Source organism: Ursus maritimus, unplaced genomic scaffold (assembly GCF_017311325.1).
Source record: "Ursus maritimus isolate PB19 unplaced genomic scaffold, ASM1731132v1 scaffold_10, whole genome shotgun sequence".
In the NCBI taxonomy this organism is placed as follows: domain Eukaryota; kingdom Metazoa; phylum Chordata; class Mammalia; order Carnivora; family Ursidae; genus Ursus; species Ursus maritimus.
In genome coordinates, this window is record NW_024423344.1 from 26,567,035 (window position 1) to 26,578,003 (window position 10,969).

The 10,969-nt window shown below is 43.0% G+C and overlaps 1 protein-coding gene across 3 annotated transcripts in view; it reads left to right on the forward strand.

Moving 5' to 3' along the window:
- Window positions 1-8,608, forward strand: part of TSC22D1 (TSC22 domain family member 1) — a 130,812-nt gene extending 122,204 nt beyond the window's left edge. The window contains exons 1-3 of one of the 3 annotated variants that reach the window (XM_008706825.2): window positions 4,886-4,955; window positions 6,026-6,077; window positions 7,226-8,608. In XM_008706825.2, coding sequence (XP_008705047.1) covers window positions 6,075-6,077; window positions 7,226-7,483 — 261 coding nt within the window. In that variant the 5' untranslated portion in view covers window positions 4,886-4,955; window positions 6,026-6,074 and the 3' untranslated portion in view covers window positions 7,484-8,608. Of the gene's footprint in view, window positions 1-4,885; window positions 4,956-5,237; window positions 5,620-6,025; window positions 6,078-7,225 lie in introns of those variants that run through there. The other 2 variants (XM_008706824.2, XM_008706823.2) reach the window with 2 other exon arrangements.
- Window positions 8,609-10,969: the final 2,361 nt, after the last annotated feature.

The window sequence follows — 10,969 nt, forward strand, 5'->3', positions numbered from 1 at the left end:
GACCAAAACACCCTTTAGTCTAGAACTAATTTTTCCCCACGACTCTGGCAGTATCCTTCTGAATATGTGATGCCCCGTGTTTACAAGTTGTTTTTTGTTTTGTTTTTACTCTGGCTGGTGGTAACACCAACTATTCCTGACCCTGTGTGATTTCCAAAAATTGTTTCTGCATGTTTCTTTTGGGTGGCTCTTTCCTCGCCTTGGTAGTTTCCTCACTTGCTTGTGCTGATAAGTACTCATTTGCAGCCTGGGAGCAGAGGAACCCTCCTCACATCCCATTCTTTCTTTTACTTTAAGAAAATACATCTACATCTCTAAAGATCACACAGAATGAATAGAAAAAAAATTAAAAAATAAAAAAAATATATATATATATTCCCCCTTTTTTCAGTCCCCCTGTCTATTCCTCAGAGCCAAAAATTTTTGTTTTCTTATATATACCTACACATGTCTATGTAATTTATTTATACTGTTATTTCTTTTTTAATTTTAGATATTTTATAATCAGGCTGTCGTAGATTCAGATTTAGCACTTTTAAACTATTCTTATGGCTCAGGTTTTTTCCCCACCACCTTCCCAATGCAGTTACCTTTTTAAAGTTAAACCAGTAAAAAATTTCAAAATTAATATAGTATGTAAATTTTATTGACAAGCATACTAGTTATTTTCTTGCTTTTGTTTCCTGTAAAATTGCTTTGAACTTATCCAGTTGCTCCATTAGATGTGTCCTACACCTGTCTGTGGCTCCCCTCCCCCCTGCAAATGCTCCGATGTATTGGATCATCTCTCTGTTTATTCGCACCCACCAAAGCCCTCCCTCCCAGCGACTCCCATCTTTCTGCACCCTTACAGATCAGGTGCTGCTCAGGCTTGCTTAGCAGCTGTCATCCTGAGAGTTCCTTCCCCATCATCCTGTTGAGTCCCTCCCTTCTCTCCAGCATTTGAGTCCCTGGTTCACGTTTCCCTACACCTTTTCTCTCTCTTTTTTTCCTTTTGAAATATACAGTATTCTTTATTTCTAAAAATTTCAACCCTTTTGCCTCATTTGTTCTTCCATTTTGTTGTCTGAAATCTGAAAATGTTTTTGTTCTGCCTTTACACTTACATGATGATTTGGCCACATGAGAATGTTTTCTCTCACAATTTTCTCCATTGTTCTCTGACAGCCAGCAAAAACCATCGGATTATTTTTCCTGTGTTTATAACTTGTTTTTTCTGTTCGGAAGCTTTTAAGATTTTCTCTGTTCCAAGTGGTCTTTACTTTCATGCTGATATGCTTTGGTGTAGGGCTTTCTTTGTGTTTTTAAAAAAAGATTTTATGTATTTATTTGTCAGAGAGAGAGAGAGCACGCACAAGCAGGGGGAGCAGCAGGCAGAGGGAGAAGCAGGCTCCCCGCTGAGCAAGAAGCCCAATGAGGGACGCCATCCCAGGGCCCTGGGATCATGAACTGAGCTGAGGGCAGACGCTTAACTAACTTAGCCACCCAGGCATCCCAGGGCTTTTTTCATTTATTGTGGTGGCCATTTGGTCATCTCGTTTATGCTGGAGACTTGTGCCCTTCAGTTCAGGAGAAATTCTTTAATTATTTCTTTGTTCTGTGGTTTTGGAATCATCCGATTCTGATATTGGACCTCCTAGATTTATCCTTTTAGTTTATTTCTCAATTCCATCTCTTTTTCTTTTATCCTACTTTTTGGAAGGTTTTTCTCATCTTTATCTTCCAACTTTTCTACAGAAATCAGGGATATTTCAAATATGGCTGAATTTTGTTTTGTTGTCTTTGGAATTGTTTCTTCTTCTGACAGTATGTGGGACCCAACACAAAACATTTGTTGTTTATCTGCAATTCACTTTTAATTGGAAGTCCTGTGTTTTATTTGAAATACCTCATAACCTAATTCCAGGACTGAGAAAGGGTAAATTAGGAAAGGGCAAGTGAGCTGGCGGTTCCTGGACCGCGAGATTTGTTAAGGGATGGGGTGATATACTTTAGTGTCTTCCCTGGCAGTCACTTTAGATTTGCAAGGAGTTTGGACAGAGGGAGAAACAGGTTATCCTATTTGAGTGGTGGAATCCGAACTGTACCTATATTGGCCAAGTCAGATGAGGTTTGGTAGAAAAGCACGCATTACTGAATTAAGGAACACAGGGCCTGCCCTTGCTCCTCTTCTTATATCCTAGCATGCATGCTACCAATGTGCAGAGGGCATGGAATTGGAATCCAGGTAAAAGGCTCTTAGGCAAAACAAAACAAAAATAAAAACAACAACAAAAAACACGCCAACCTATAATATTCGGGCTGTTTCCTATGCTTCAGAGTCTCCATTGGAGTGAGACCTGATCTCTGCCCAGTGCCTCACAATGGCTGTTGTCATCCATGCCTTTAGGGAGGCACAGTGTTTTCCCTGTCCTATCAGCTAGTCTTTGTTGAGCTCTGAGTAGGCACCAGACTCATAGACGTTTTGTCTTACAAAGAGAAGTATCTTTGAGAGTAATTCTAGTGACTTTGTGCCTCAAATACTTTTGACCCATGGGTTTCCCCTCCGTGGAGCTTTCTTCCAGTTAATTTGCCTTCTTTTTCAAATTGTCTTTCCATTCTGCATATAAAAATCTAGTTTGAAAGGAATCTAGCACATTTATGTATATGAGAGCGATAGATTTCTAATAGTTTGATGGGGGGCTTATATCCTCTGGCCCTGCAAATTCTCCAGAAATACATGACAAATGGTCAAGGATGTACATACAAGATATTTCTTGCAATTTTATTTAAAATAGCAAAATATTAGAGATGACCATAATGTCCCTCTGCAGAGATATGGGTTAAACAGACTGTGATGGCTTATATTGGCTTCTGTAGCTTAATCCAATGGTGATCTGTTGAAACAAGTGAAACGGAAGCATAACCAGCTTGTTTCTTTGTGTTCAAGAACATCATGAATAAATAAAATTCAGTTAATTTAGTAATCTTAAACTTCATCTGGGAATTTTAAATTTATTTCTTCATATGACATTAAAAATTTATTTTTGGGGGCACCTGGGTGGCTCAGTTGTTAAGCGTCTGCCTTCGGCTCAGGGCGTGATCCCAGCGTACTGGGATCGAGCCCCACATCAGGCTCCTCTTCTGAGAGACTGCTTTTTCCTCTCCCACTCCCCCTGCTTGTGTTCCCTCTCTCGCTGGCTGTCTCTCTCTCTGTCAAATAAATAAATAAAATCTTAAAAAAATTTTTTTTTTATTTTTTAAGCTTTTTTTTTTTTACAGTATAAGATGATGCTTTCTTGAATAATTTGTCCTGTGCAGTTCAGCTAAAATATGTAGATAGATTTAATTACACAGATAGTTTGTGGTAACTTCAACTTTCAAAATATAGAAGCTATTGTGTAGTAAATAATAATTCTGTCTAGCACTCACAGGCAGAGGGACACATCCCTGGTTTCCGAATTACTGATTTTTAACTTCCACTTACTCTGTTTCTTGTTACTGAGAATGGGTGCCTTCCTCAAATGAATTTCTTTCATCTGAGATAGTATATATATCAAGTTTTGTAAATCACAAATATGCTAACAAACATTGTTATTCAAAAGCCAAGGCTTAAAATTTGGAGAATATTATGACCCTTAAAATAAAAAAGAATGTTACTGCTTCATAGTCAGACTTATGTTTTCAACCCAAAAGAGAATTAATTGTCCTTGTCATCATCTCCCACATTTGCCAGATTTGCTCCCTAATTCCTTTAGGCCATTTCTAGAACCAAATGCTCCCGGGCAGCACTGGGTCGACTTAAAAGAATGCCTGAAAGGCTTTGATGGCAATTAAAATGTCCTAAATTAAAGGATGCTGAGGATTGAAGGATGCAAAATTGAGAGAATGCCTGTTTGAGAGAGAAAAGACTGTGTGTGTGTGTGTGTGTGTGTGTGTGTGTGTGTGTGTATGTATGTGTAAATAGAGTATTTACAGATATATGTTCTGTGGTCAAATTTTATATTGAAATTATTTGTGATGGTACAACTTGCCTATGGATTAGAGAAGTCTTCTCTATTTGTAGTTTTTTGTTTGTGGTTTTATAGGCTTGTGCCATTAGAGGGCAGTATTGTAGAGGTTAAATTTGCTTAACTATTGACTTGCAAACCATAGAATTTATAATAATCAAGCAAATTTAAAGCCTTAGATTTTTAGTGTATTAAATTGTAGCCTCAATTGATGTATCCTTGCAAATATTTTAAATTAATAGAGGAAATAAGCAATGGGCTAGTCATTTTTACACCCAGATCTCTTGATTTTGGTTTGGGGAAGGGAATTACTTGGTCAGTATGGCCATCAGGATGAAACACATACATTATAATACTTAATCCTTATGTAAGAAGACTTATAGGGTTGAGACTTAAAGGAATTGCCACCCACTTCCAAAAACTTGCTTTAGGAACTTACTGAAAATAGATCGATGTAGGATTCAACCTGTGGATTGAGTTTTATAGCTATAAATGGAAGGAGGGAGATATGATTTTAAGGCTTATGCCTCTAGGGACGTTTTGGGAAGATCTACCTGATTTCTTCATCTGATGAGTTCCTTTTTGCTTCAATAGATATATGCCTAGCAAAGAATATGTAATGTTTTTTGTTTTGTTTCTACAAGTAATTAATAGATCCATGAAAAGGTAGTATTTCTCAGAAAGCAAATGTGATTTTTCCCTCCAAAATTCACTACCTCTTTAAAAAGTGTTATTACAGTGCGGTTATTATCCTTATAAATAAACCTGCCTATAAAATCCTCCTATTACTGTTGCCTGTAAGAACTAGATAATTGAAATCGAGACACTGGAGCTCCTTCCAAGTCTTAGCGGTGGGACTGGGCATGCCCAGTAGCTCAGACGGTTCTGGTTGCAAGTAGGAAGCTTTCACCGTTTGGAAGCCACGGGGACAGGCAGCTCCTGGGACGGGGTCTGACTCCCTTAAACGTAAGCACGTGCGGGGCCCCAATTGTATTTTCAGGGACCCTTGACATTTTCCGCCGAAGCAGTGGTCCGGCTTTCCGAGACTATGGAGGCCTCCGTGGCCCCGCAGCTCTGCGGGTCCCCTGCGGCCTGGGTCAGCCCACCCGAAGAGTGGGATCCGATCGGGAGGCTGGGGGCGGGGGTGGGGGGCGGGAAGGCAGGGAAGCTCGAGGAGGGCGGAGAAGGGAGAAGGGGAGGTTCCAATGGGGTGCTGGCCAATCGGCGCGGCTCTCGCCTCCATATATTCTGCGGCGATCTCGAGTCTTGGTCCATAGCCTTAGTGGAGCCTGGCTGTCGTACTGGGAGGCCTCTCCGCACAGCGGTGGGATCAGCATCTTCCCCGGATCGCCAAGCCCCAGAAGCCGGGTTTCTTTAAATTAGGGCTGCTGTTTTCCGTTTCTCCCTGGGCTGCAGAAAGCTAGAAGATTTTTTTAAATCTAGCTCAAACAAGGCTGCTGGTATTCCCTTTTTTTTTCCGCGAGCGTGTTTTTGGCTGCAATTGCATGAAATCCCAATGGTGTAGACCAGTGGCGATGGATCTAGGAGTTTACCAACTGAGACATTTTTCAATTTCTTTCTTGTCATCCTTGCTGGGGACTGAAAACGCCTCTGTGAGACTTGACAATAGGTAAATGTCGGCTGGGATAGTTTCTTTAAATTTACTCGTGAGATACTTCTAATAATGCAGGTGAAAGATAGCCGGGCGAATTCCTTTGTCCATTGCCGAGAGACTACGGTGACATGGATGTTGTTTTTTGAAATGTTTAGAATAGCCTTCTTTTCGCAGGTCTGGCCAGAGAGCAAGCTTTTACCACATTATGTAATTTAGCCTTTTGTGGCTCACTAAAATAGGGAAATGTCTGGATATTCGTTAGTAAGAGAGTGGCTGGTGTTTTCTGGAGGAGGATATATTACATAGTGGTGTAGAATGTTCGAAAAATGATGCTAGTAACATCACAGAATTGGGAAGTCCTTTTTTTTGTTTTGGATGTTATAAAAATTCCATTTATCGATTTTCCCCCCCTCTTTTCCAGCTCCTCTGGTGCAAGTGTGGTAGCTATTGACAACAAAATCGAGCAAGCTATGGTATGTACTGATGAAAAATCATTTGTACTAAATGTGGGCACAGTACGAAAAGCGAGATTGGGATGGAACCAGTGCATCCATAGTTAAACGATGATTGCTCTTCATACGTTTAGAAATGCCGGCACTGTCTCCTTTCGGCCCGCGTGAAGCCACATACCAAGGCTGCTACCGAGAGAGAACGGGGCCCTGAGGGTATTAAATGTTCTCTCCTCCCGACGGGTTTCACGCCACGTCGGGATTTTTGCAGAGGTGTCCCCTTTTGCTCGGGGATTGCTAGGGAAGCTCTGCCCTGCGCGTCCTTTGGTCGTGGTCACATCTCTAGCGATGTGGCTTTACTAGGAATCTTACCGTTTACTAGGGAAGGAGGGGTACAGAGTGGGGATCTCAAGGGCTTTCTAGACCTTTTACAAACGGATCCTCAGTGATGTAGGCTACTGCACAATGAAGAAGAATCGGAGAAAAGTTTTGTCTTTCTCAGCCTATGCCTGGATTTCTCCTATTTTTTATTTCCGCCTTGGCTGTTCTTTGTTATTGGAGCAGCGCCTGTGGCTCTTCTCACGGGATTCTCTGCCCACTGTTGCTAGGCAAACTCTGAACCTTTAATTCGGAGCTATAAATAACTCGAGCTCCCATTGGCTGCGACGTCTGCCCAGGTTTCTGTGATGTCAGCTTAATCACGAAAGGGGGGGGGTGGGGGTGGAGGGAGGAAAATGCGGCAACATGCTCTGTAGGAACTGGCTGCAGCCGGTGCTGAGGGAGGCGGTCCGGGGGGCGGAGGGAGGGACTTGGGGGCGGGGAAGCGGCTACCGTTGCTGCGGGCCTGGACATCCCGGCGGCCAGGCTCCCCCGCCCCGCCTTCCAGAACCCCAGTGCATTTTGCCGTCTGGAGTAGCAAACGCGAGTGTGTGCATCCCTGGCTAACGGCCGCAGAAAAATGCATAGGCTTTTAAAAAGCCTGATCCCCTTATACATTAAACTTGAGTATTTTGTACAGTTGTGGTTGTATTCAGTAGATGGCTCCAAGGGCGGGTTAAGTAAGCTAAAGGCAGGGTATGTTAATAGTTATGGAGAATCTTGCAAAATAATGCTTTAGAGATTCAGAATCTGGGAAGTAATAAGTTAAACCTCTTTTTCCCTCTGCCTTTCAGGATCTGGTGAAAAGCCATTTGATGTATGCGGTTAGAGAGGAAGTGGAGGTCCTGAAAGAGCAAATCAAAGAACTAATAGAGAAAAATTCGCAGCTGGAGCAGGAAAACAATCTGCTGAAGACACTGGCCAGTCCTGAGCAGCTTGCCCAGTTTCAGGCCCAGCTGCAGACTGGCTCCCCCCCTGCCACCACACAGCCACAGGGGACCACACAGCCCCCGGCCCAGCCAGCGTCCCAGGGCTCAGGACCAACCGCGTAGCCTCCTGTGCCCCCGCAGAACTGGCTGCTGCTGTCTGAACTGAACAGACCAGAGAAGATGTACTAGGGGGATCCGCCTCCACAATCACCCATTTCATTGCTCGCTGCGAAAGAGAAGTGAGACTGACATATGCCATTGTCTCTTTTTTCCAGTATTAAACACTCATATGCTTTTGGCTTGAAGAAATTTCTTAGTTGGGTGAATTAAAGGTTAATCAGAGAATTAGCATGGATATACTGGGACCTCATGCAGCTTGGCAGATATGTGAGAAGTGGTTTCATTCATGCCGAGGAGCTGTGTGCCTTTCCATCCCTTCCCTGCTCCCCATCCCCGCTCCTGAGAGTCCTCTCCTGCTTGCACGTAGTGTACTTCATGGGGTTTGAAGCAGTGGGGCTCCACTGGACTTTCCTCTCTCCTCTTCTCCCCCAGGAGGACCTTAAAAGGGAGGTCAAAGTAAAGACTGACGCATAGTCTCACCTAAGATGAGGGGAAACGTAGTTCATCGTACAAACTGACGACTGTCACCGAAAATCCGTAAAACAATAGTACTGTGCCTCTCTCTGAAACAGTGGATGACACGAAACTCTTAGAGTGACTAAAACGGTGACAGGTAGCTGGGACCTAGGCTCTCTTACATGAAGGTTGTTTTGCTTATTGTATATTTGTGTATGTAGTGTAACTATTTTGTACAATAGAGGACTGTAACTACTATTTAGGTTGTACAGATTGAAATTTAGATGTTTCATTGGCTGTCTGAAGAGGTGTGGATTGTCTTTTATATAGAGATCTACATAAAAATGCTACACGAAGAAAACCACACCTAAAGAAATTTTAAGAATTTGGCACCGTCAGTCACTTTGTGTAATCTGAAATCTTCTAGTTGCTGAATATCTTGAAGTAAATTCCTGTTCACTGCAGTCTTTTGATTGAGCTGGTTGAATACTTTGAAAAATGATCCGTTCTAGCTAATGAAATGAATTTCGCAGTAGGGGTTTCTGCATATTACCTGTATAGTAGTTCTATGCATACGTTTCTGTGCATGTTCTCTACACAGTTGTAAGGTGTCACTGTATTTAACTGTTGCACTTGTCAACTTTCAATAAAGCATATAAAATGTTGATAAAACAGTCTTTTCATGTTAGAGTATTAACATCACTGAAGTCACTTGGCAGCTCTTTCCAGGTAAAGTTAAAACAGTTTGACTAGCAAAATCTTGAAAGGGGAGTGTGAAGGTTGGACAAAGTAGGGGTGCAAGTCGTTTGAACTTCAGTTAGACATTGTGTTGTTTCAAGCCAGTAAGGGAAGGAGAGACATAGTGAAGGAGACGAGAGCTTATTTCTTTAGCCCAGTATCACCTGGGCAAGTGGCTTCACCTCTCCGGGCCGATGTGGGGCATTGAAAGAGAAATCTCTCAGTTCCGTGGCTTTGAAGTTCTAGGAGTCTATGGAAGACTTAATTTTCAAATGTTTATCAGCTGGGAGGGGAATGAGCCCTAACTCTGTGTATAATCCCAGTAAGCAGCTCTAGAATCAAAAGGTGGAAGTTAAGCTGATTTCCACTTTAGGAACTCCGTCACCCTGGATTGGATGTTTTTCCTAGCGTGGATTGAGTTTCCAGCTCCTGGAAATGTCCAAGCAAAAGACAAGATGATTCCAGGTGTTTCCGCTGCTGGATTTGAGGTGGGACCAGACGAACAAGGCAGTCAGCCCATCCCATTTGGATTCCTTAAGACTAAAATAGGTCGAAATTTAAAGCATGATGGACTCCTAAGGCAAATTGGCATCTGAGATGTGAGGCTGACATGTTCTGGGGGTCATAGCAGCAAGCAGTGTGGACAGGGTGGGCTTATCAGCTCTAATGTGCTCTAGGACCTCAGCAACGCCCCCTCCACCCAATGGGAGTTGGGGCATTTATTTGTGAGCTCGGGCATTTATTTGTGAGCTCTAAGGCTTACTTAAACCCTAGCCGGACGAGGACTTAACTTTTTTGGATCCTTCGTTTTTCTGCTGTAGAGCTGGTAGGAGATTGATAGGTGAACGGGAACATCGGGGCTTCCTGAGAGGAAGTGGACAGTGTGCATGTGTTACGGAGCTCAACGTGACGCGTGTGGGGACACAGAGCTCTTGTTGAAGCAGTAAACTGCCACAGGCTGGTGGCAAGTGCCATGAAGATGGTTTGGGGAATTTGGAGAGGACTTAAAAAAGCCTTTGTCATTTTACTTTGAAGGTTATATAATTTCGGCTTGAATAAAGGGATACTTACATAGTAATTACATTTCCTTTAAAAAGAAAACCATAACGAACCGAAATCTTTAGCCATTTCATCGTTTGCTTTTAATGAAGATCCTCAACACCAAAGGTGGTAATTGTGGAAGATTTGGGAAGTTTCATGTCAATATATCATTAAGATAATGGAGAACTTCCTTCTCCATTATTTAATGGAAATTTGGACTTCTGATTAAAAATGTGAGACTCCCATGACACTTTGGGAGCTGAATATTGTATGTGAAATCATGAATTATTAAAATCAAAAGATGTTTTTCCATTCATGTTTATTTTAGTAATTACTAAACATGTTTTAAGTGATTGACATTTCAGGATGTTAAAGGTAATTTAAAAAGGCATTTTCCTACTTGCTGCCAGGCCTTTGTTGGCCTGTGGGTCATTATTTTAATTGGTCATATCACACTTATGTTTGGTGGAGCAAGAAAGATTTTTAAGAGGAATGGAAAGTTGTACCGGCAGTGGGTGTTCATGACGTCATCACTTGCAGCAGGAGAGACCGCTGTTCCAGTGGAGGAGACACCGAAGGAATTTTACATGATTTTTAATGACTGTCTGCTTTCTGTTTCAAATTAACAATGTTGAACACTCAGTAGTTCTGTGCTATTTTTTTTTACATACTTTAAAAACAAATTTGTCACTGTGATGAATATGCCACGGCAGGATCAATTTTAAATTTATACAAGAAACGTATAAAAGTTCATTATAACTGAAATCAAAAATGGACCTTAATTTCAGTAGACACGACTCTGCCCTTGCTTGATGTACAAGAAGTAGTGGCAGCTACCGGGGTGGGGGGTGGGGGGAGTCTGACGACACAGTGCGTGTAGCCGTCCCCTGCAAATCCATGCGGCGGAAGGATTAGAAGACGTTGGCCCCCCCTTAGCTGGCCTCGCCTCTGCGCGGGGAAGCGCGCCCCGCCACGGCCCTGGGAAGCAGGCTGTGCGGTAAGCTCCCTGTGCCCCGTGCGGGCGCGGGGACAAGGACCCCGGGCTGAGCGTGGAGACTCGGGCTGCCCGGCCGGGTCCGCAGTCACCAGCCCGTGCACGAGATGGAACCTCTCAGACCCGCTTCCACAGCCGTAAAATAGGGAGTTGGATCAGGTCGCAAAGGTTGAGTTCTGCACTAAGATGCTACAGCCGTCTGCTTCTTGAGATGACTGTCCTTTGGGGGGGGGGCGGGGTGGAGCACGCTGTTGTGCGTC